We start from the raw sequence: 26,742 nt of genomic DNA, 5'->3' as shown, positions 1-26,742 counted from the left end.
AGTGCAAGGCTCCCTGCTCTGTGCTTTGTCTTCTGAATGAACAAAGCTGCTTCTTAAGTACACATAAGCCAAACTGCCTCTCAAATTGCAGCCATCTACTTGGAGTTCAGATTTGCACAGCATGACATGAATTGGGCTGCAAATTATGCAGAAAACAGCCATCACATCCATCTGTGATGTCAAAATCCTCCAGTACAATGTGACCTGGTAGGATCTGCAAGAGGAAGAAGTACATCGGGTCTGATTCCTTCCCTATGCGATGTGATGAATCTCCTCCCAGCTGCTTTTTGGCCCAGTGTGGAAAGGTTAAATATGACTGAGGTTATGCCTGGGATATTCTCAAGAGCAGAACTCATTTCCAAGGGTGCAGGCAATTAGATTTTTTTAATGGCAGAGTAACTAGAAAAAGAAAACACACAAATACACTCACACCTAATGGTAAACTGAATTTATTTCCTCTTGGAAAACAATTCCAGTAATCTCCAGGTTCAGACCGCAGAGTAAACATTAATAACAGTAACATACAGGTTAGTTCAACTGATTCAAGAATTTGGCTGTGTGAAATCATTAAGGAAAACCTTGAACACTCAAAGCTTCAAATGTATCCAGGAAAAAAAAAATTCTTTGACAGTCTACATAACAACTATTGCATATATAGTGATGCTAGCTGTCACATTGCAAGGCTTACAAATATATATACGGGCCTTATCCAGCTGTGGGGTTCTGTGAGAACATCTCTTCATGGTTTGCAAGAATCTTCAGCAATAAAAAATAGTCTTGGGTTTAACTGTTGATATACCAAAAGAGAAATTCTAGGCTTAAGTGTTAAGAAAAGGAAGTCCAAACATAGTCTCCTGTGTAACAGGGTTGTTTTAATCTGTCTTCCTTGAAAATACTTTCTCTTAAGCCATTTTGCTCACATTTTTTTTTTTTTAAATCTTGCCTGAATAGGGCCCAAGTCCACTTGTCTTTATAAGACCATTTTAGTATCAGACGACATAATACATGTGAGACACTTTATATACAGGGGGTCTATCCGGTGCTCAAAAGTTCAAACACATGAACATCCAACAGTTTTGATAATACAAGTTTTATGGTACAATACAATGTTTCTGAATAATATACATTAACAATGAAAGTTTCGTGCAAAGAGTAAAATATGTTCCCTTTTTGTGCCACAAAAGTCATTCTCCTTGAGAGACCGTGCTTGCACTAACTGCTGTGTTGGGTCATCGTATGATTCTGTAATGAAAGAGGGGGAAAAAAAAAAAACCTTAAGTGATTGTATTTTCATCAAACCAAGTATCTATAAATGCTGATTGATTTATAATGACCTAAATACTGTATTTCTGCACCCAGATGAATTGGTGCTCATGGGACCGGCTCCTCCCTTCCCCCAGTGGGAGCCAGGATGGAAGGGCGGGGCCAGGGGTCTCCCCTTTCTCTGCCTCTGTTTTGCTTCCCTGGAGACATACTCCCCCACCCCACCCCACCTTCCACCATCTCTTCTTATCAGAATACGACCGTCTTTTCAAATGCCTGGGTAGCACTATTTTAACAGTTATATTTATCTGCACATCATTTCCATTCATTACAGATGCTTTTGTTCTAACTCACTCTTAGAAGGTGAACGTCTTAACAGCAGAGGCTCTATCTGTCCCTGAATATAGACTTCACGGGCAAGAACAGCCTGGCCGGCCACTGACAGGACAGGAAGCTTCTCCAGCTCCTCTCCTGGGGGTGGGCTTGGTGCTGGGTCCCAACCTGGCGCAGGAGCAGATCACAGCAGCCTGCAACCTCCCCCGTCCCCAGCGGGTGCAGTCCTTGTTGTATTCTGGTGGCCTCCTCTCCATCCACACAGCATGTCCCCTTTCTGAGCCAACATCCCGGTTCCAAATTGTGAGCCGGTAACGGGGATTCCTGGGTAACGTATAACTACAAGCCAGGCCCTGGGGGTGAACAATGGGCTCCAGACCTGGGCCTGTGGCCTGCACGGGGGATGGTCACAGGACCATGGGACGTTCATTCGGAGCAAACGCCTGGAGATGGCCTGATGTGCACCTTCCCTCCGCTGTGCCTCCCCTGAGCCTCGTTCTCCCACCTCTCCCAGTTGACCCCCTCCCCCATCCCTTCTGATCACAAAATACTACCATTTCATGCTCATCCCATCTAAAACTGCTTTCCCCCTCCTCTGATTTCCCACAGCGCTTTATACTGCTTATATTGTATGCATCTGAGGTCTTGTGGTTATTTGTAATTTCGGCTCTCTCCCTGTGTGTAATTTGGGTCTTCATTCATTTATTCATTGCTTCACAAGCATCTCTTGAATCCTGGTATCACCACCAGGCATAGCCCTCAGGATTGCAGCGCTCAGCAAAGAGGGTCTGGCCAAATGAACGACTGACAAGCTAGGCAAGGGCTACAGCAGGGAGAAGGACGGTCCCTGCCTTCACATCTTCAGAGTGCTCTCAGTCTCAAGAAAGTCATGTGGGCACATGATGGTAAAGCAACCTGGTGGGATTATATTAGAAATGACCATAGGAATATCATGCACGCCTAACCCTGCCTGGCCTTTGGGGAAGGCTTTGCAGTGGACGTAACTCGTGACATTTTAGTTGAGGCTGGAAACACGAAGAGGCATTTGGGGTGCAGGGCGGGCATTCCAGGCCAAAGACCCACGTGGGTAAAGGCAAAGAAGAATATGCAAGGTATGTTCGTGGACCTGCAACTCGTTCAGTTTGGTTGGAATCTTCTCAAGTGTCCAGAACCAAGCATGCGGATGAGAAATGAAGATAGAGAGAAGTTTGCGGCCAGATTATGAAGAGCCCTCTGTACCTGGCTAAGCAGTTCAGGCTTTGTCTTGTAGGTAAAGAGGAGCTATGGAAAGTTTTCAACAGAAGGCTTTGTCTTAGAGATCTTTGTTATCTTTTCATCCCCCACCAAACTAGCAAAATGCCTGCCCAATGAGTAAAGGATGAAGGACCGGAGGCTTGGCTGCTCAGGGTTGCCCAATTGGGGCTAAGAGCACCAGTGAAGGAGACATGAGTCTCGTGAAAAGGACCCAGGTCTTCCGTTCCCTATTTCAAACTAAGCCCATTTTATAAGCAGATTGACAGCAAATAATGAGGATGTTATTTCACTCAGCCTTATTTAAAACATACCATTTTTATTAATTCAGTAAAAGACAAGCTGGATTTTTAATTTTTCTTTAGTAGTACTAGCCTAAAAGTACATACAGGAGCAGACCAGTTTTATGCCAACTCTTTTTTTCTTTGTATTGATTCTAAATAACTGCTTCTGCAAATTATTTTTCACCAACACGTAGACATAAAGGGTAATCAAAATACTGATGGGGGCTTCCCTGGTGGCGCAGTGGTTGAGAATCTGCCTGCCAATGCAGGGGACACGGGTTCGAGCCCTGGTCTGGGAAGATCCCACATGCTGCGGAGCGGCTGGGCCCGTGAGCCACAATTGCTGAGCCTGCGCGTCTGGAGCCTGTGCTCTGCAACAAGAGAGGCCGCGATAGTGAGAGGCCCGCGTACCGCGATGAAGAGTGGCCCCCACTTGACACAACTAGAGAAAGCCCTCACACAGAAACGAAGACCCAACACAGCCATAAATAAATAAATAAATAAATAAATAAATAAATAAAAATTAAAATAGTTTGGTTTAAATTAAAAAAAAAAAATACTGATGAGACTAAGAAACATTGCTATCCCCTTAAATATCAACATAATTATGATCAAAGAGGTTACAAACAGTAAAAAAGTTCAATTACTCAAAATGCACTGTCTAAACTTTCTCATGCATTTTCCTATCTCAAAGAGTCAAGCCTGATCTTACAGAAAGGTGCTTTTTTTTTTAATTTAAAAAAATTAAGAAAATAAATACAAGAGCTATGACAATAGTTATCTAAATGGTAGAACGTTGACAGGAGGATGTGTGATTACTTTTTATCATAAAGTAAAAAACAGAAATCAGTTTAATAACATTATTTAAAAATATTTAAGTGCTTACTATAGACATTCCACATTCAATCGAATTTTAGTGGTTAATAAAGGAAGCTATACTGCAATCTATCCTGTGTTCTTCTATGTGCCTATATTAAGATACTGCAGAACAAAAACCTAACACAAGTTGGCCATAATAGTTGGCAACAGTTGTTTCTTGGATGCTTTCATCCTAAACCAAAGCCCTACAAGTCTCTTCGGAGGTGCAAAGAAATGAACAAATACATATGAATCACTTATTGCAACAGATTGAAGTTGCTACTATACAGGATTTATGCTTTGCATATTAAGAGAAAAGAATATATATCATTTGAGAGAAGGACAAGGGTATGGCCTGCAAAATTCAAGATTCAACAAAACTAAAGAGCTGTAATACAAATAACGGCTAAATGGGAAATCTGGCATGAAACATGGTAAAGGCAGAAAGTTCTCTTGGTGTGGAGATACCTGCATACCATTGAGGTCACTTAGTGCCCTTCTTTTTCTTTTTTTCTCCAGATCAGCTGAGGGTGAGGTCAGGCCTCCCAGTCCTGGCGTTCACCATTGTCTGTGATTCTCAAGGTGGGAATTGGGCATATTTGCATTGAAAACAAAACAAACAAACAAACAAAAAACTCAGGTGATTCTGATCCAGTCCTCAAGGGCTTGTCCTCACCACTTTTGAGGATCTTTGGGATGTGACTGTTCCCCTCGTCCACGCAGTACATTGAGTCACTGAAAATGACAAATGGCCTGATTTCATCTTCTGGAGGAAGGAAGGAATGTCTGAGCTGCACAGGTTACTGGGTTGGTTTTTAGGGGCTGGAGAGAAAGATGAGGAGTGTTTGTCTCCAGGCTTCACTGAAGATCCAAGGATAAGAGAAACAAGAAGTTGCTTCATGGGAGCTTTCCACCTATTTGGTGTGTTTTTAAAATCATAGACAGAAAGGGAGACAGGAAGCGAGTGGGAAAGATGAAAAGTAGACCAGAGAAGCGCTAAGCCCAAGGAGAGGGCAGGTGCCTGCCCTAGCTCCTCCCCACCCCCCCGCCACACCACAGAGCCCTTCCTGAGCCCCTGCAGCACAGACAGGGACACGCAGGGCGAGAAAACGTTGCCAGGCCACGCGCAAGCAGCCTTCTCCTATACGAGTTTTCTGTTCTTTGGGTCTGGAGGAAACCACTACACTAGAACAAAGCAGTGGGTAATCTCACCAATTTTACACAGCAATTCACAGTCCCCAAGGTACTTTAATGCAATGACAGGTTATGAGAAAAAATATCTGTTCCAATGAAGGGAAAGTGTTTTACATAATCGGGGAGAACATCAGTGCAACATCGACGCGGGTTGGGGGGGTGATGACAGAAAAGGAAGTAGGAAGAGAAGAAAACTTCTGTAATCCCACAGAGAGCCATATTCTACTCTGCAAAAAGCCGTCTCTTGGAGACCCCATGTCTAAGTAACTGAAAATTGCAAACCATTAATCCCAGTTATGAACAGTTGTTTTACACGAGGGGGGTTTGTGTTAAAAAAAAAATCAAATTCACAACACACCTTAAAGCTTAAAAGACGATCCATCTAGGTATGATACCTTAATAGCCAGGTTTTTAAAAAAACAACAACAACAAAAACACTCTTTACTGTAAAGGGCCCCATTTAGAAGGAGTTTGCTCTATCTTTTTTTCTCTAAAATGTGAAATTAAACTTAGAAAGCTAAAAAACAGATGAGGACCTTAAAAATTCCCTTCTAGCACTATGAATTTCTTTTAAAATATGAGATGCCTTTCATTTTACAAGACTGGAATTCTCATTTTGGGCTTGGCACGCTAACACATGATTAATTCAGCCTCCTCCTTTCTGAGAGCTGACCACATTTACTGGTCAAACGGTTTAATCCTATTTAAAATGCAATCCAAGCAAAATATTTTTAAATAAAAAAAAAAAAAACCCACCATCCCCTGTAACTGTTCACCTTGGCCAAACTATCCCATTTTCCTGTGATCTTGATGTGAATTTGAATATTTACACCTATAACAAAGATGAAGTTAAGCTCTGGAGGAAAGCCAGGGGGAATCTACCTTCCCAGGGTGGAAAAATTAAGTCCCTAGCCCCCAAAGTGGTGCCACAGATTGCCCTCGCTTGTCCAATATTTTGACAGACCACGTCTCGTTGTCTGTGCTTTGTAGCCCTCTGTTGGCATCGGCAAAATGTTACATAGCAGTGATAATAAAAATAAAAACTGTGTCAGAATGGAAGTTTTGTGAGATTTGTTGATTCAAAGATGTTAATCATTTTTACCATGAGTTGTCTATTTATAGCCTTTTGTCTCAAATTCTGACAAGCTTTTAAAACTAAGAAAAAGAGCCAGCATGCTATTTTAAAAAGGAATGAAAAAAAAAAATAGCAAGCTTTCCACTAATTCACCATGCCATTAGAATCCCAAATTTAAACTGCAGTTGTATTCAATTTAAATGAGATGTTTTCCAACCAGAAGAAATAGTAGGCAATTGTGGCTTTGCAACAATGCAAGGCGGGAAGAAATAAAAGAAATAGAAGGATTAAATGTGGCTGTTTCTTTCAACAGATGGTGACAGCACCATGGCAGCATGTTGTTTTTTTCTTCAGTTGAAGAACGCAAACATCCGTAATCAATCATCACTGATTAACTAATTATATTACCCTTCCTTTTATCACGAGGGTTGGACCTTTATCTGTAAACACTATAGATAGTCTGTATGCTCTTATTTTTCTAGAAGCATATCCCAGTACACATACAGTCGTGCAGTTACAGGCTGCAAACAGAATTCTACATTATCGTCCACCTTTAAGCACTACTGCTTTTTTTTTTTTATTTTTTATTTATTTTTTTAAACAAAAGCAATTGGTTTCCAACAGCCTGGATAATAAGTCTTTTGACCTGCATTCTTCTTTGACCCATTAAGGTCACCTTGTGCTCGGGCATATAGCTGACTTAGGAAATGCCCGCGAGTCCTACATTTTATCTCCTGCCCACTCAAAATAAAGCTTTCTTTAAATGTGTCTGCACGGGTCCCTGAAGGCCAAAGAGGCATCCCTGTAGCGGGCAGTGGAGGGACAGAAGCTTCTGCCTTTATTAATGAATGCAGACCATTATGAGTCTGGCTGGCTCCTTCCGTGTTCCCAGAAGCATATACTGTACGTGACTTAAAATGCTAGAATATTGACACAAAGCGAGCCGGGCACCCCTAAGGAAAATTACTCCTTGGATATAATGTAGGCTCGTAACAGCTATTAGAGTACAAAATAAAACCCTCCGGGATCAAACTGACATATACCGCATTCTACCTAGTCCTCAAACATTAGAAGAATTTCTTTGTGAAGGCACTCTCAAGGACAGCATTAAACTGACTTTTGTAGCAATCTGCAGCAGCTTTTTGGCTTAGAGCTTTTAGTACTAAATCTCTGGTTTGAATCAATATAAGTACTATATCTTCTACATTAATCAATACATTTGGTTCAATACATGTTCTATTAAATTATACTTTCTAATCAAGATTTTTACATTTCCACCCTCTCTCTATTTTCATTCCCAAGTTCTTTTGCTAGTAAAACAGCTTTAGGAGTGTATCTAGCTAATGCAGAGAGGATACTGGGTGATCTCCCCCATAGGTTAGAGAAAAAAACACAATGGCAAATGGTAGCCTTTGTCTTGATAAGGTTAACAGGATGTGAAGGCAATAAATTAACATTTTCAAAGTCCACATGATTACCAAAGTACTCATAGTTTTAAATTAATTAAAAGTGAATTGCTTCAGCTTTGGAAGTACTGTTAGAATGTTCTAAAAATCACCCAAATCATCCAAAATACCAATTAGACCCCGTTTTACCACCCCAAAGTTTCCATTGTCTACAAATTATATACTTCTTAGCTGGAGAAATTTGGGGTAATTGTGTTTTCATGGGCCCTATTTCAGGAACATATATGTGGGTATGTGCATTTTGGTGAGATATATTTTAATGAATGTTCTTAAAAGACAAATGTATAGTATTCCCCAAAGTGCTTTGACAGTCTAAAAAACATATTCATATGATGGATTTTCATGACCAGGGTGGTTGACTCACAATTTTTACTTTGGCAGAATTTACTAAAATGAGGCTCTACACTTTTATTTTGATAAACAGCAATGGAATTTCCCAAACTGTCATGATATGCTTTTACCCCTCTCTTTAATGCCATGAATGTTGCATTTATGATCATGTTTGCACTGACAAAATTTCCCTTTTTATTTTTTCTTATGGTAATGTCATCACTATGAACTTAGAGAGACACTGATGCATTTTCTTTTGACATTTAACAGTTCACATGGGCTTGGCCTGACATCTCAAAGCATTTTCTGGATGACACTAAGCTATATTAAAGCAAAAGGTGAAATGGCATCATCAGAAGTGATCAGAAAAATACACGATATTAAGGGCAGAAAAGGACTATTAGGTTATTTAGTTTGTCCCCTTGCTGGACAAAAATTGTTGTATAAAGTTCACACTCTAGGCTAGTTTTAAATGGTTTTGGCAATGAAGCTTCTATCACACCTCCCATAGGAAACGATTTCACATTCTAATAAACCTCACTGAAGGACTTTTTTTGTATTTGCTGTTCTTTGGACATTCATGCTAAATAAGCCTAGAAAAGGTTGGGCTGAGATAACTCTGAAGCATGTGGACACTGGCATGTTTATGAGTTTATGTTCAGAAGCCTTGACCATGTATCTGTAGTATAAAGTTCTTCTATCTCATCCAGAAAAACCAAAAAGACAATCCAGTAAGCTATTTCTTAGTCATTATACAAAATATGTCATTCAATTGCTTTGTTCTAGAGAGAGATGCCTACAAATTAAATAGATTCTAGAAGGCCGGTGGGACCAGGTTTCCCAACCTCAGCAGTACTGGAATGTTGAAGGGGACTAGTCTTTGTTCTAGGGGTCTGCCCTGTGCACAGTAGGATGTTAGCAACATCCCTGGCTTCTGTCAACAACATGCCAGGGGCACCTTCCCAGTCGTGACAGCCAGAAATCTCTAGACCTTGCCACGTAACCCCTGGGGGAAAAATCATCCCCAGTTGAGGACCACTGCTTCCAGTGTTTTGAAAACACATTGAGCTTGCTGCGCCTGCTTGAGGCTGCGACCTAGTCTTCAGTCTCTGAGGTATCTCCCCCCATCAAATTACAAAAAAAAAAAAAGGATAGCAAAAGGGACACATATATGCCACACGGAACTGTGGCATGGCATTTAAAAATATGGTCAATGGTGAGAATGGGCGTTTGCTGAGAAATCAGGGAAAGGATTCTTCGAGATATATAATAAATGGCATTGCTTGTATAAATAATCATCTCTCCAAAAATGTCCACTCCCTCAGCAGTTTAGTAAGACCTTCCATGTACCATCAATGAACAAAGGTGGTACATTTTAGTGGCTCTTCATCAGTGCTGCTTTAGAAATATTTACAAACTAATAAAGTATAAAGGGACCCAAATATTAAAATCTGGAAATTACTATTTAGGCTATGGAAACAACTCCCTACTCTGAACGGACTGCAAAGCCATCATCCCTCATTTGCTGGTCGAGATTCAATAGCAGGAGCCAACGACACCTGTAAGTGATGCTTCAGAATAAAAAAGAGATGGTTTCAGAGCTGGGAGAGTTCTAGCAGCATCTGTTCCAACATCTCATTTTATAGGTGAGGAAATTAAGTCCCAGAGAGTTTAAGCCAACTTTCAAGGTCTTATAGCCACTCCAGTGGCTGAGCTGGCTGTTGAGCGGTGCAGGTTGCTATGTTCTAATCCCCGGGCTGGGCTGGGCTGGCTGCGGAGACTACAGCTGCTCACCGTCAGGGCACTCACCAGGGACAGGAGGACAGGGTGCCATGGGCCACAGAGAAAGGGCGCCTCACCTCCTGGGCTTAGTTTTCAGAGGAGTCACACTTGCCCGCTGCTGGAGTGATGAGGAGGGGGAGGTTAGAAGAGAGTGACGGGCTCCAGGGGGAGAGACCAAGCAGGAGCCAAGCTGAGAGCGGCAGAGGGCAGGGTACTGGGTCCCTGTGGGGCTGGAGATCCATGTGGCTGGGCAGGGAGGTAGGGGTCACTTCAAACAGAGCCTATTTTCACCACAGGTGCTTTTTTTTTTACAACAGCAAACCAAGCTGGGAAAGCCAATGGTGGTGAACAATATCTTGAGAATACCTACCTATAAAGTAGCCTAGCCTTAGTCTAATGTGAGTCTTCAGAAGCCTAAGCAAAGACTAATTTTTAAAGGAATGCCATGTCCAAATTGCTAATGTAGAGCAATTTTTAGTATTTTGACAATTAAACATTTCAGAGAAATAAAACAAGCCACGCTGGTCCACCAGCTTCAAAAGGACAAATACTGCTGATGGGTCACACGTGACAATGTTAACTTCGTAACCATTTCAGTTCTCTTACGAGCTTAAAAATGGTAGTAAAGGGGATTCCCTAGTGGCCCAGTGGTTAGGACTCTGCTTTCACTGCCAAGGGTGCAGGTTCGATCCCTGGTTGGGGAACTAAAATCCCACAAGCCACACAGCATGGCCAAAAATTAAAATAAATAAATAAATAAAAATAATAAATAAAATGCATGAAAAGAAATGGTAGTAAAATTCCAGTCACTAGCTGACCCCTATCTGTTTTGCATATAGGGCAGGCTTGAAATTTCCCTTTTTTGAACTGATAGGAGCATGCACTATCTACTACATTGAGGAAAAAGAAAAAAAAAAAAAGGTGCTGAATTGGAAGAATAGGTTAAAAAGAGCAAAATGGCCACTGGGAGATACATTAAAAGTACGAAGTTTATTTTTAAAAGAGAGCAATGAGTTGAGCTACCTGTTTACATGCATGGAGCCAACGGAAAATTTAAATCAAACTGCAGAGAGCCAGCAAAAATGAAAGAGAGGCCAGAGCTTAAAGATTCTGCTTAGATTCTAGAATTGCAGGATCCAGCGTATTGTGGGACAGAAGGCTTTGATAGGCAATACAGTCTAATAAGATATTCAGGGATTAAGTCGGTGCTTCACAGACAGATGTGTCCATGTGCCAGTTGTTGCTAAGCTTTAATTTTTCCCCCTGTAATGTTTAATTTATCACACTGGCGCTTTCTAAACTAGAACACCTGTAAACAAGGTTAAGAATGACCTCCTTCCAATTTTACATCCGTGAACAGTGCCCCTTCTTCGTGCTCTAATTGTAGATACCTTAAAGATAAATAAATCTGTGGAATGAAGGAAAAAGAAGGCTGGGCTGACACTGAAATGTGTTCATCTTGGGTGAATGCAAATTTCCTCTCTGCCTGGCTCTGTGTGTACACACTGACTCATGATGCTCAAGCCATATTCAAGCCCCCCGCCCCATCCCAAGTCAAACACAATTAAACAAACTTCTGCTAAATATTTAACAGCCTCGTGTACTAATTAGCAGCAAATAATGGGAGCTTACATTGATAATTGCTCAGAAATGTCCTCTTGCACACATTACACATTTCCTGCTCCTCCCTTTTCTCTTAGATTTTGAATCCCAGAAGGTTTTTCGTAAAGGATTTAGTTAGTGAAATTACCCATCGTCACATTACTTGGCCCAAGATCTTGCAGTCAAGTTAGGTTGTTTGACCATCAGCAGCAAGATTCCACCTGCATTACTTACTTCACGTCTGTTTTTGAAATCCATTGAAAGTTATGTACCTGAAAGCTGTTGGAACAGGGCATTGATGTAAAAACTGACCGGCAGGTTTAGGATTTAAACTCTGTCCACCAGACTCAAAAGGTCATCTGATTAGAATGGGAGAAGCACAAGGCACAGTAATTTATATTCAAAGGGTAACCTTTCTAGGGAGGGGGAGGAAGCAAGAACTCTTCCTGCTTTTCCACTTGATATGGACAAGGATTCCCTTCAACCAATTCCCAATAATTATGAAAAAGAGTTTATTGAACTTGGGCAAAAAGCAAAAGAAATGCCACTTCCTTGTAGTGTATTTTTTCTTTTATTAAAAACACTGCCACACTCTCTAGGAGGTAAACTCACAGTAAGAGTAAGTCAACATGTTATAAATCACGAAGAATAACAGAAAACAACCTTTCCGCATCATAAGCAACCAAATGTTTGTCTACTAGGGCATTTGCTTTAGTAAATATACATACAAAGAATAGAACTGTGAAAAGACAATGTGTTGGTTTCCCAAATTTCCATAATGAAACTGCAGAAGAATGAGTGTGTGTGTGCACATGTGCATGTGTGTACACTCGTGCCTACGCTGGACGCTGGCATGAGTGTGTGGTGCGGAGCCGGGAGAGAGGTACATTCCTGCGTGGGTTCTACAGGTAAAATCCCTGGTGTTTGCCTTTGATCTTTGGGTCCCCCAGGGCTCATATTCCCGCATGGAGAATGCAATTTAGAAGGAGCCCCAAGAAGGCCTTGCTTTAAGTTCTAAGAAAGTCCTTTTAAAATGCAAATATTTCACAAGCCCAATTCCATTTGGGTGTCTCTCACTTTCAATTAAAAAAAAAATAATCCTGGCTTGGAGAGAAGAGAAATAATTCTGTACTTAAGTTTGGTGCTTTTTTTTTCCTTGCTTGCTCTCTTTCCTTTCCCTCCCCCTTGCATGTTTTGTGTCCTGCAGAAAGCTTCAAGCCCCTTTCTTTAATAACGTCCTGCCCCGCGTCCCCTGAAATCACCCATCTGTTAGCCAGTGCACACAGGCAGGAAGAGAGGGAATCAGGAATGCCAAGTGCATCCCTTATCCTACATGGAACCTTGTTGGGTCTTAACATATACTTGGATTCCCTCTTGCGCCTCATCTCTTCTGGTCCCAGAAGCTTTCAGGTCTTAAAACGGCAGCGCTGCCCACCACTCTGGCCAAGAAGAGCCTCTATCCGCTTCATAAACCCGCACGTTAAACTCCCGTTCTCTCCCCATTTCCTGGGCATCTTTTCTGACGCTGCTTCCCGGTCTCTGTGGAACAGTTTCCCCACCCCTCATGGTGTACTGAGCTTCTAGAAAGACAGCCCTTGAGTCCCCCCCCGACAAAGCTGTAGCTATGGTGAGAGTAATCTATAACCCTCACATCCTTAGATAATTTGCTGCTCCAAGTTAATTTTAATTCATTACAATAAAGCAATATAATTAAAAAAATAACTCCTTAAAGTGAAGTATTTAACATGATCCTGGAAAGGAAGACAGCTTCCGCTAACAGAGGCCCAGGCAGCAGGCATGGTGCACGCTCGCTGTCTCGTGCAAATTCAAAGGTGAGCTGTAAACAAGCCCACGCACCAACGCCGCCGCCGGGCAGAAAGGACTGGGCGGCAGGAGGCCTCATTCTAATCAGTCCTCAAAGGAACCTGCCACACAGAAGTGGCACTTATTCTAATTTAAAGCCCTCATGCTTGCTTCAGTGTTGCAAAATTTATAAAAGAATAACTTCATTAAACCGCCTGGCACTTCAAACACAAATGCAAACCAGCCACAACATAGAAGGAGCTGGCCAAGAGGAAGAGAAATATTCCCAGAAGTTGTTAACTCAGATATTCAAATCCAGTCTGCATTTGGGCGCTTCTCTTTCTGAGGATGGGTTTGCCCTGGAACTTTCCTCCACCAAGGATTTCTGCACCATGGTCCTTTACTTCTATCCTGAGGGCCAGTTGCTCCTGTTAAGTCTGCTTAATAACACTTAAAATCATCCAGCGGTTCGGCAAGGCACATCCCTTGCAGAAATACATCCGGAAGAACCTAAATGAATGCTATTCAGTGCTCCTTTCCTGGTCTGCAGAAAAGATTGATTCTGAACATGCCACGATTACAGTCCCCATTTACTTGGATATATATTTCAGACTCACCTAAGTTGTTGAAAAACTAATGCAAAAACATTTTTTTCCCCTTACCCTAGGTGTTCCAGAAAGCCGGCAATAATAAGGGTTAAGTGGAAACATTCTGCTGAATTCATGCACAGCAATGGAGAAAAGTTATTGTCACATCCTAAAACACACACTTTTAAAGAAAATTCTTTTTCTCCCCTGAATCAAAGAAATGCTACAATAAAAGAACTTCAGGCTAGATTCCTAAGCTACAATGCAGTTTGTGTCAGAACACACATCATTTCATGCTGAACTGTCAGCATTTCTCCAAATCATTTTTCTTTTTTTTTTTGGATGCAATGAAAAGACAAACCTAGAAACCTGTATAAAACCTCCAAGTCTCTGTGCAAGTATGCATCACACACAAATTGGTCTATTCATTGAGAGCCCGGGGTCCCAATGATGAAGAACTCCTTTCCTGTTCCGTGTTTCTCATCACCCAGGTCCAAACGTGTGCTAAGATTTTGCTTCAAAGAGAAGAGAGTAAGCAATCAAAAAGCTTGCAAATGGTAATCCATGGATGGATAAGAGGTAATGACCTTAGGGTGAAATCTCTTAAGGCGGATTTCTCCAAAGGCGAATACCAGAAGACTGTTTATCCCAGCTGTCCTTCAGAACTGAGGAGGCCTTCTTGCTTTTGGTAAGAAGAGAGACCTATTATAGGATATTTGTGCCGGGCTGACTGGAGGACAGATTGACACAGTAGATGTGAACGTTAAACTTATCACCACGTAAATGCAGCATGATGTGTTCTGTATTATTCCTATTCCTAGGATAAACAAATACTGAAATTAACTCTCCATCATCTTTATAAATTTGTTTTACAGTGCTGAAGGCTCTTTTACATTCACATCATGCAATATGTTGGAGAAGGTAAGTTTGTATTATTTTTCCTCTCCATGAATAAAACAGGGCTAATCAGATGGAATGAATGAGCTAATTCAATTACAGGCAGCCTTTATTATACACTAAAATATGGATTATTGATCTTGTTGAGTTGGCAATGCAGGATGCAAATTCAGTGAGCAAAACCTGCAGATTTGAGTTTGGCTGTTTTTATTCATGCCGAAGTCCGCTAGAACTGTGCTCGCTTTGGAAAAAACCACCCAAAGAAAACAACCCTAACTACTTAAACCCAGGGCTTCACAAGGGAACAGATGAAAGGTTAAGCCAGAGGGCTGGCCTGGGAGCCTGAGCAGGCCCCAGAGTGGGAGTGGGGATGTAAGCTCTGTCATACGCCGACAATGGAGGGAGGAGAAGTGGGCCGGCTCTTTGGGCCCGTCTGTGCAGTGGTAAGCGAAAACTTATTTGGGAGACTGAAATGTACTTCACAGGCATCTTGCTGCAGATGCAATCAAGTCGTGTAGGAAGCAAGAACGCCTTGTGGTGGCCCTGCACTTGTGAGACGGGCTTGTTTGAAATGCAACGCTGCACCGTCCTAGCAAACTCCTTTTGTCTTTCATCTTTGAAAAAAAAAATGCAGTAGCCAACCCTCGTTCGAAAGAAGGCAGCTCTGAATATGAGGTCACGTGGGAGGAAAGCCTATGGCAGCAAACGCTAAAGGGAAAAAAGAAGGTGAGCTCTGATATCAGTGTCTATTGATACACCTCTGTTGTGCCTTCCCATTTCCCTTATAAACCTGCCCCGAGACTCTATGGCCTGCTGGGTGCTATTTGTACTCCGCTCTGGAGTGCAGACCAGACCGGCTCCTGGATTCCTTGTAAACTTCTCCCAGCTCCTCCTTCCCAGCGCCAACACTCCTTCTTTTGACGGGGTTCACATCCTCTCTACCTCTTTATGGGCCACAGCTGAGTGCCCCCCACATGGCAACACAGACGAAAATATGCTCTTTTCTCCTCTGTTTTTAAAAAAAGCCCAGAAACGGGTTCTGTGTTTTGGTAGGCATCCCTCCAAAGCATAGGTAAGTGTACATGTGGCCTGTTTTCGAAAAAGCTTCCAATGAAAGGGAGGAAGGAGGGACGCCTAACAATACTGCACAAAGTTGCAGACTGTTCGGCTACAGTCCAGAAAATGAATCCAATTTTTCATTCTGTCATTATAAATATTTCATTGCAAATGGTACTGATTTTCTGCAACTGTGGTTAAGCAAAGGGCCTCTGTGTGGATATTTAAGGAAAAAAAAAAGGAGGAAGACAACGAGGAAGAAGGGAGGGGGAATGAAAGGTTAGCAACCAATTAATTTCTTACTTTCAATGTAAAAGATTCTGGGAGAAATTCAGCAGTGATGTAGTGTGTGACTCAAAGAAGAAGAAAAAAAACATTTACTCTGCTCTTCTTCTGACAGTTTCTCATAAAATATCTGCAGTCCATCTATCTTTTAGTACTCCAGGCTCCTCGGGAGAGCAGAAAATGGTGGTTTAAAGCTCTCTTCAGTGCCAGTCTGCGGGAGATTGCTTTCCACAGGACTCCCGCTGATGGAGGCCTAGGGGAAGAGGCCCAGGAGTTATTCAATCAGCCCGAGACTCTGGGGCGGCTGGGGGTCCTTTGAGGGCTGATTAGAAAGCTGCCCTCCTGTTGCCTGCCTCGGAACAGAACGAAATGAGCAGCCTCTTGCTGAGCAGATTCTGCAAGAAGGAATTTCACCTGTCATGGAGTTTGTCAGAATTTCAGGATTTATCTTGGTGCAAAATTAATAAAATACCAACCAGGATTTCAGGCTGACTACTCAGCTTTGTCATCTCCAAGTGATCTTTCACCCAAGAAAACCTGGACAGTAAACACAGCCATCCCTGCCCTACTTTTCCTTCGGAGGGTGAGCGAGATGATGGGACGAACACCAGCCAGACGTCAGGATGAGATTCTGAACCAATTACACACAAGGCTGAATTACAGTATGGGTGCTACTGTCTTCGTGGGTGACCTCTCACCTCACCACTGGAGCTCTGAAGGCTCTTTGGAATAAGCCCGAGTCTGAAGTAGAAAAAGGCCATTTCTGCAGTTTATAACACAGTAGTTTCCCTATGGCATCACATCTGTTAAATTCATACACTGGTGTCCCAGGCCTGGATTTGATTTATCTTATTCAAGGAGGACTAACAATGGACTCTGTTAAGAGCACATATTGTGAAACATTACACATTAATCTTGGCTCAGCCATGCTCGAGGAGGTGCAGGGTCATCTTTTGTTTGAACCCACACTGTCCTCCTGCCCCATCACCCTCTGGGCTCCCAGCAGAGTGGGGAGTGGGAAGAAGCGGGGAGGGGAGGAGGGAGGCAGGGGCACGAGGGGCTGGGACAGGGTGGGAACAAACCACTGCTGGCTCCGGGCTGCAGCGAGTGTGGGAGTTCGGCAACCTCTGCTCGTTCCGCTTTAGAAGGTGGCTCACACCACACAAACAACCACGGCTATTTTAGGTGGCGTTCTGTAAAGCCCAGGGCTTGATCATTTTGAGCAGAGGCTTTAGGTAGCCCTGAGGCAACCAGCTCTGGTTGTCAGAATGGGTAGCGTCACATCACAGAGGGGCCAGTGCGTGGGGACTGGGTTGGTGCCCACGCCACCAGCTGGTCCAAGCCCCTGGGAAGAGTGGGCAAACATTTCTCAGATTCGACTCCGGACTCTGAACTCTGGTTCAGAACAGGATTAACCTGAATCGTAATGTCCACCTTGTGTTGCATCCCTGGCCTCTCACCATGGACCACAGGTGCCTCGTACTAATCGGTGATTGGCAGGGCATCCTTGGCTCCCAGAGTCTGCGATTGGTTTAAGGCCATTGCTGCTTCCCTGCCCATTTTCTAATCGACATTTTCTAAATGAGACATTTAACAACACTGTAATGCCTCCCTTCCAGCTCTTCCCCTAGTTAAACGACAAGCCCGTTTTGGAGAGCCACTTTTACAAAGCAGTTAGTCGCCTGGCAATATCAATACCAAGAGATCTCAGGAAAGAGTGAGTAACAGAGAGAGAGAGAGAGAGAGAGAGAGAGAGAGAGAGAGAGAGAGAGAGCGAGCTTGCAAGTGAAGGCACAGATGGTGGGCGGGGACGCAGGGTGCTCACGGCAGGCTTCAGTGGAGATGCATTAACTCCACAGAGGGATGAGGGCTTCCCACCAGTCCTGTCATGAATTATAACTGAGCATGGGGATGAGGTCTTAGTGCCTGGCTCACGGCAAACAGACTGTTCTATTTTCCTGCACGATCACCTTTCACCCTCATAAACTCCAAGCACAGCTAAGCATACTGCTGATATCTAATAGTATCACAGTAGCCTTTTATTTGTCTAGAAGGCACACAAACTTAGCAGATGTGCCCAGTGGTGTAAGTCAGATCATTATAAAATTAAGTTTTGGCCAAGTGAAAAAGGAAACCTTTTATGGGCGATTCGGGTTTCCGGCGAGAGATGGACTTCTGCCATCTGAGGGGCCGCATCAAAGCAAAATGAGGGCACGAAAGAAAGATGCCAGCCTCCCAGACACGCTGGGTACAAGGGAAAAGCCTCCCCTTTGCAAACTTTGCCCTCCTCTTACGGGAAAGCGGGTCCTGCCCAGTGACCTCCCCCACGCCCTCCCTCCCTCCCTCGATGAAGTTATCAATGAAGGAGGCCTGTTATTTTAGGCAGTTTAAAATTTCACCACTTGTAAAGGACTCGTTTACCCTGCCTTTCACTCCCGTTTAAAGCGTCGGAGTTGCTGCTCTAGATGACAGCACCGCGAGCACCGCTTTTAAGCGCTATTCATCTCACCCGCCATATCTCAGGCTTTCACAGAGCACTGCTCTCTCCCCAATGAGGGGAACTCACTCCTTCATAGCTGCGGGGCAGAGCCTGTTACAGCTGTAGATTCGCTGCAAATATAACAATAAAGGATACAAATGTGAATTCCTCTGAAAATACACGCTCGGCTCTGAAGCCGCCCGGCCTTAGCAAACTCAGTGAAGACCAACCTATCAATCTTTCCCCAAATGTGCAGCAACAGCTTACTTCATGCGGCTGGCCAAGGGATTGCCACATCGACGGGTCAGAGGATGCTGGAGTGGATTCTTTGCCCATTTCAGGGCATTGAGCACTGAAGCCCGTGACTACCTTCTCTCTAACTGCCACAGCAGGTGGATATGGAAGTGGTGTTTTCCAAGAGTCGACTGAAGTTTGTAAACACACAGAGTCTATTCTTGGCACTGTGTCTCTGCTAATGTGAGGAAACTGATCCATGTGTAGAGCAAACATCGAAAATAGGAACACACGGGGGACTTCAACGTGCCTCCCTGGATTGCAGAATGTTCTAGAAATGTGGAGGTCCAGCTCTCGCCCAAGGATCTGCCTGCAAAGGTGCTGAGACAGAGTGCTGTCTTTGCAGGACGACTGTGCCCGCAGTTTCTCGCTCCTAACAGAGGCAGATCTTCCGGTGCTGTGGCAGCAGGCTGTCTTGGTGACACAGGAGCCGGCAGGGCCAGCAGAGCCCAGCCAAAGCGGAATGTGGCAGAGGTGATGAACGTTTCCAGGGGGTGGGGGAGGGGAGGGAGCTGCAGCAATGGCCGCAGTGTTTTTCAGTACACACTAGCTGAATGCTCCATAAGGTCGCACTGATGGCAGTTCGGAGATGGCCATCTGTCGTCAACTCTGGGCCAGACAAAAAAATAATGTAATGGCAGATCGCTAACAACAGGGCTGTTGGAGAAGGGAATGAGTCCTAGAACGGGGAGGTGGGGCTCCATCTCTTAAGAGCGAAAACCAGCCATCGATATGAACATTAAGAAATTAATGGATGGAGAACTTTTAAAAACTGAGCTGGGGTGTTGTAGAAATGATTCAAAGTAAGTAAAGTGGTTTTCGCTTATTGCAAATACCTCTGTTGCCCCTCCTTCGGTCCTATTACCCGCTTGACTCTTGAAAATGTGACTGGTAGGACACATGGTGAAGCAGTGAGGGCCAAATGTAGAAAAAGGTGAGCCCAGGTTGTGCCTCCAAGCATGCACACACGGATTAGGGATTTATTGGTACAAAACGGGTAATTGAAAACGCATTTACTCATGTAGTCCCAATGAGTTCATTGTGATAATCGTGCTTATCTTTCGGTATGCTTGCTTAATTTCTAGGTGCAGTTTTATTAAAAAGCAAAATAAAGCTACCTCATCTTTAGATGCATTATGAATGCTATAAAATTTTAAACTCCCTTCTTTGCTCAAGACAAAGGGCAGCTTTGATAGGTTTTTTTACTACTGCTTACATGTTAGGAAGAGAGAAGGTGCAGGGAGGGAGGAAGGGGGTGAGAGAGAGAGACTAACAGTCAAACTGAGGTGAGCCGTGCCCTATTTCTTTGTCCTATATGATTAACTTTCTGCCTTCAGTGGTAAGGCCAATCAATCCTGATTGAATTATCCAATATTAACAGCTGAAAGTGATCACAAGTAATGGTGAAAACATAGCTCCAATCAATAAATCAATGCAAACGATTCGGTTCCCAGAGATCCGATCAAATAAAAGAGATAGATCAATTTAACCACTGAGCAAATTAAGTGGAAGCTGCCGTAGCACCAGTTTGCTTCAAAAGCCCCGAAGGCCCACAAAGCAGAGAAATGAGGCGGGGTAGAAGTGGACCAGTTCCAGAGCCACATGTTCCCTTGATACAATTTATACTCCTGCAGCCCTCTGAGTCTGTACGATGCGTTTAAGGACTGCGAATTCAGCCCCAAGAACAGGAGATACACAGAGGTCCAGTGGATCGATGGCAGTGGAGAACTAAGGTATGGGGCACAGACCACCCAGGAAGAGGCAGGAAGCACACCCCACCACATGACTGTCGATCAATATGGAACCCGGCTATGGGAGGCCCAGACATGGTGATGGGCAAATCGTTCCAATCTGAGGGTCCCAACTGGAGACCACATGATAAGAGACAAGGCAGGACAGGGTTTGGAGTCTTACAGTTGGAGTGGGGATAATGAAAGAAATTTCAAGCTCTGTTAGAAATAAAAACAAAACAATTGACAAATATAGAAAAGTTGTAAGAAGATGAGTTATGAGGGGCAAATAGTTTTAGAGGCACTTCTTATAGATGTGCTGTGAGCAGTTAAGACACACTTTTCCACTCCTCTTGTTTGCAAAAGAGAATTTCAGCCTGACTCCGAGAAAAATATGAAAACAAGCTAAAACTAAAACAAACCTTTCCCCACACTACACCCCAATCCTACCTTGTCTTTTGTGGAGGGGCAAGATAAAACTTTGTTTTGGCCACTCATCTTTAATTTCGGAGGTGGTGGGGGGGGAAGAAGGGTTAGGTTGTTTTGAAATACATTTCTGAAAGCAAATTTAAATGTTTAGTTTTACAGTTATGTGCTAAAAAGAAAAACCAGAACTAAAAAGAAGCTCAAGACTCTTTAATGCCTTGAAAAAATGAATGTTTAAAAATAAGAATTTTTACCTGGAAACCAATTAACATGAAACTATGTCAAGGCATGATTAATTGGGAAATTGTTCCAGTGAACTAGAACAGAGAACTAAGGAAACATCTGACATGTCTGGGATTGAGATTTTATTTCCAAGTTATGATGGATCTTGATTTTGTTTACTGAGGTCAGCATTAGGGAGAGGGAGGGGGTCTGGGAAGCAGAGCTCAGCCAGTGCTTCCCTGTTCCACACTCTGCACTGACGGCTCAACATCGGCTACTCCACTGCACGCTCACCAGGACCCTGGGGGTTGGGCAGGATGCTTTGTTGTCTCCTACATGCCCATTTTACAGATGATAAAACGGAAGCTAAGAGTCCATCGCTTGTGAGCGGCAGTGACCAAAATCAAACTCTGGTGATTGTTCTCTGTACTTCATGCCCTTTCCCTTGTACTAAGCTGCCTATGCAGAAATCAAAGCAAAATAAAACAAATGAAAAAAAAAAACCCATAAAAACTATTTTGAAAATAACCATTAACTATTTGAGATTTTATGGATGGCTAACTCTCTCACATCCACAGATACCGGAAGCATATCCATCCTTCAAAACCAGCTTGAATGCTTCCCACATGATGGCTTTCTCGATTCCCCCAGCTGGAGAATAAACATTTTCTCTTGGAATACTTAGAACAATTTATCACATATTACCTCATATGAGAGTTAATCATATGTAAATCTTTTCTAGTAGACTGTAAATATTATATATTTCTAATTATTTGTGATATGTCATAGAGAGCTTGGGGCCATGGTAAATTGAAAATGATAAAATTATATTTTTATAAATATTTTTAAATTAATAAATATATTTTCTTACCTCAGAATGGTACAGGGATGATAGCAGTCTATAGTATGATATCTGTGGTTTGGCCATTAACAAGGACTCTTCTTTTTTTAAAGGCTCACTTTTTTTTTTTTTAATACATTCAACCTCTTATTTTTATTTTTGGCCTCACCATACGGCTTGCAGGATCTTAGTTCTCTGACCAGGGATCAAACTCATGCCCCCTGTAGTGGAAGCGTGGAGTCTTAACCACTGGACCGCCAGGGGATTCCCAACAAGGATTCTTCAGTGCCTCAGCATGTGTTACTTAATGCTTTGAGACACAAACTTATATAACAATTATTAAAAGGCTAGTTTACGTAAGGAGCTAAGTTAGTGAATGACCCAGTCAGCCACATAGCAGCACATTTCAATGCTGTATTGTTGTCCTGTACGTCCCATCCCATATGCAGTAATTCATTTTCCTTTCAGAAAGGTGACCATAAAACTTGAGCAACAGTGACGCTGTGGTGTGAAAAATACGCATCAAAATCAGGCTGATTTGGCGGGAAAGTGATTTGAGAAGAAAATCAAACAGCTGTAGAGACAATTACGTATTTAAACTTGAGCGATAGCTGAAAGTTTTGGCGTATCCCTCAGAATGTCAAAGCACTACTTTATTTTGTATGTGGAAAATACTGCATCCATGAATTAATGAAGGGAAGGCCAAGTATCAAAATAATCTTTGACTCAAAAGGAACTTAATACCAGCATCTCAGAGCCTCAAGTTCATCTAGGCCAATTCCCCCTCTTCCCACCGCTGGAATTCCCTCTATGTCCATTAAATTCACAACATGATGCCTAAGAGAACTCTCTATGGGGACACATTGGAAGAGGATGATTTGATCACTGCCACTGAATTGTAGTTTTTCTAGAGGCACCAATTAAACAGTAATTACTGTATTGAAAGAAAGTGGCCTATTCAACAGAAGTTTTACAAACACACCACTTGCCCACACCTGTATAAACCACTTCGGATACAAATATGCATTGTAGGATATTATTCTTGGACCATACTATCCTTCTCTCAAAGCAGCTTCCTTAAGTTCTGCAGAAAAAGTTTTGAGGTCTATTAGGAAAACATGTGAAACATTCAAGATATTCATTTGCTTTTAAAATAACAAAATGTTCACTTAGTTCAAATAATGCACTCTTATTCCAAAGCACATCTTCCCTACCAGCATGCTAGGTGGCCTTTGAAGTATATTAGAATCCCTTGCAAGAACGGGGGAAAACTCTACCAGAAGAAAAAAGATGTTATCCTGCCAGGAATTATACATTACACATCCCTGGACTGGCATTTAGAACTTCTGGTCAGAAAGGTCTAGAGGTCATGCAAAGACAATAGCTTTCACACTGGCAAGTCCTAGATGGAGTGTCCCATAGAAACAGAGGTTTCATCTTGCTTAATTCTAAAAGCAACTGTGGTCTGTGATGTCAAAGGATGATGCCTAAGTCCTTGATTCCTGAAGATGGACAGTGTATTATGAGGAATTATTTGAATTCTGACTAGTACTGTAAGTGATGTTAATGAAAATAACACATCTTCGTGTGTGTGTGTGTAATTTTATATCCAACAAAGCACTTCTATCCTCAAAAAGATGTTTTTGTGTTTTTAACTGGGTATAAACAGTTACAGAAATGTAAATTACTTATTACGGTCATGAAATCGTTTATGCACCATTAAAAGATACACCACAGTGATGTTCCTGGGCAATTCTGAATGCTCACCCTAAACCTACCCTATTAGTCTCACTCTGGTATAAGAGCCAAATAAACTATATGCTTTCAAATCTCCAATCTCCAGTTCTTGGGCATTTGGTTTATAAAATGCCTCTTGTGAAAAGTCCTTCTTTCTGAACTTTAGTGGCATAAAAAAGTAGATGAGTTTAAGTGGTATGACATGGATCAATTTCAAAATCTGCGTTAATTTTCATACCGAGGCACGAACTACAGTGGGCTGGTAAAGGGGCTTCATTTTTCTACTCTGTTATTATTTTGGTTACCGAACTTATTTTCTATTGTCACCTTAATTTCACTTGATTTCCCCCCTTATTCTAGAAATGCACAAAACTGTATTTTTTGTATACCTACCCCGACCACTTTCTATGCAGGAAATAAATCAATATATAAAAGTCATATTAATTCCATCCTCTAAGCACAGGTATAATGTGATGTGGGTAATGAAGACAAACGCACAGGACTGTGAACCTCTAAGTTCAAACCATAAAAATCAAAAAGGTCTCAAAACCAGAAGAAGTAAAGTTAACTCTGATCCATTTTTCTTAATGTATTGAAACTAAAAGCCATTGTTATTACTAGGGATTTTAGAAAACAGACCTACATAGATATTTCAATGACTGTGGATATTAGCTGTAATGATTATCACATTTTAACTATAAATACTGTTCTTATCAAAGGAATGATGTACATTTTAAACCTGAGTATTCACATCAAGGCCAAATATGTATGATTCTGAGTTGTAGGATTGGAAAAATAAGGCTATAGCTTCGGATTATGAAAGAAGTCTTATTTTGGCCCATATCACAATTTGAACGAATGAGTCAGAAATGTTTTGAGAGATGTTTGACCTCATAAGGTCTTAAAGACTCAGAAACAGTTTTGTGTTTGGTACTATGTCTTCTATACCAGCAGTTCACAAAGTGTGGCTGGGGAACCTCCGGGGGTCTCCTAGATCCTCTCAGGGAGTCTGTTAGGTCAAGACTAGTTTCATAATAACATTAAGACAATGTTTGCCCTTTATACTCTCATTAACTAACTCATGAGTGTACAGTGGCATCTTCTAGGGGCTACTTGACATTGGAAGATATAATTTCTCCAACAGCTAGTAGAATTGTGTATTTGTGTATTTTTGCGTTTAAAACATTTCTCAATTTTGATTTCTAATATGGAAGATATCAACAGATAGTAACCCCTATAAATCACAGCCCTTTGTGGTCTTCAATAATTTGTGTCAAGGCATCCTGAGATCAAAGAGGTGGAGAACCCCTGGTCTATACAGTAATGGAAAGAGAATACTGTCCTTTCCATGAAACCCTAAAATACGCCATAAAAGAAACTCGGAGTCCTGAAGGATGTGCTTAATTGCTTAGTTTTGTCTGCTCGCCAATGGGCCACAGGCCACCACTGCTGGAGTGTGGGGTTCTTTTAATGAAAGACATTGAAGTGACCACCAGGTCAGTAGCATTAGAACCTACTACTATAGTACAAAAGTGGATTTGTTGCAAACTGTTTTCCAGGAACATTAGATAGAAGCCAGTCTCTACAGAATCTCTACAACTCTGATTTTAAGCTATTATGAATTCTGCTTCACAGTTTACATACTAATTAACAGCATCATTTAGGTGTACTAGCCATATCCTTTACAATCTTAAAAACTCAAAGGACTTATCCTTCCATACCTATTGCAATAAGAATACTATATTTTCCAATAGAAATTTAGGTTACTTTCATGAAGTATACTTTTAAATAATAGTCTAACTTGGTCTATCTTCTATATTCAATTCACAAACAGATGTGACAGAGTAGAATTCTTTTTTGAAGTGATGAAAAGTAATATAGCAACTTTAACATTGGTGCATTGACACATTATAACACTTAAATAGCATCACCCATTCTTTCATATGTATTTTATCTGATGTCCTTATTTGCTATTTGTTCACTGGTAGGATGAAAGCTGAGATGATAAACTGTAAATTCCTTATTTTGATACAAAATTCACATAAATATGGCTTCCTCAGAGCCCAAGGAGGTCCAAAGCTGCCCCAGGGTCCACAGCGTGGGATGGGAGATGAAGGAGTGGGTGGGGCTTTGGGTCCCTTAGTCCTGCCTCAACCACATCAATCACATCAGACCCTCTTCTGGTTGTTTAGGGAATTCAGTACCAAAGGAAAAAAAAAATCACCCCCACCCTATTTTAGTCTAAATAACTTTACTGTTAATAATAATGCTCACAATAATGAAATAACTTTGAATTCTGATCCATTCTCCTCCAAGGGCACCAACAAGATTTAACAAAGGCATGTTACTCTTGTATCATTCCATCTGAAAAATGAAGATATATATTAGGCCCATTTTTCAGATGAAGTAAAAGGGGGGAAAATAGACTTATTTTCTTTTTACAATAAGGGACATTTCTGGGTTAGGATCCAGGTCTCTGACTGACACCAGTCTATTGCTAAGAATCATCAAACTGACCAAATATTTCTATTATAGTTTAGAGTTTATTCCCTACATTCAGACCTGTTATTTCATTTTTACCTAACAACAGCCCTGTGAGTGTTACATCTGTCTCTTATGTCTTCATACCCGAGGTTCTGAAACATTTTGGACCAGCGCAAGGTCACACATCTAGCAAGTGGGACATTCAAGGCTAAAAAGTCTTTGGGTACAAAATTTGCAACTATAAGGCTGTCACTAAGTAATAATTATTCTATTCCGTTAAGGAGAAGAAACACACTGGACAAGAGTATAGCTTCTTTCTTCTCTTCCCTTCTCCCTTCCAATTTTAAGCCCCTCAGGACAACAATAACCTGGACATCCATCCAGCTTGTAGCCCAGTGGGAACGGAACATGAATAAAACAGGGTTTGGGAGAATGGGCCCTGACAAGTGAGGTGAATGATCCT

At 42.0% G+C, this 26,742-nt stretch overlaps 1 protein-coding gene across 6 annotated transcripts in view; it reads right to left on the bottom strand.

The window, feature by feature from the left end:
- Positions 1 to 433: 433 nt before the first annotated feature.
- The window catches only part of ZNF521 (zinc finger protein 521), a 280,467-nt gene continuing 254,158 nt past the window's right edge, over positions 434 to 26,742 (bottom strand). For 5 of the 6 annotated variants that reach the window (XM_082355471.1, XM_082355466.1, XM_082355467.1 and 2 more), the window contains one exon: positions 434 to 1,242. In XM_082355471.1, coding sequence (XP_082211597.1) covers positions 1,213 to 1,242 — 30 coding nt within the window. In that variant the 3' untranslated portion in view covers positions 434 to 1,212. Of the gene's footprint in view, positions 1,243 to 18,600; positions 26,160 to 26,742 lie in introns of those variants that run through there. The other variant, XM_082355469.1, reaches the window with a different exon arrangement.

Source organism: Balaenoptera borealis (assembly GCF_965194805.1).
Source record: "Balaenoptera borealis genome assembly, chromosome: 14".
NCBI lineage: Eukaryota > Metazoa > Chordata > Mammalia > Artiodactyla > Balaenopteridae > Balaenoptera > Balaenoptera borealis.
Note: the sequence above shows the minus strand (reverse complement) of the source record. Positions and strands in the feature narration are given on the sequence as shown.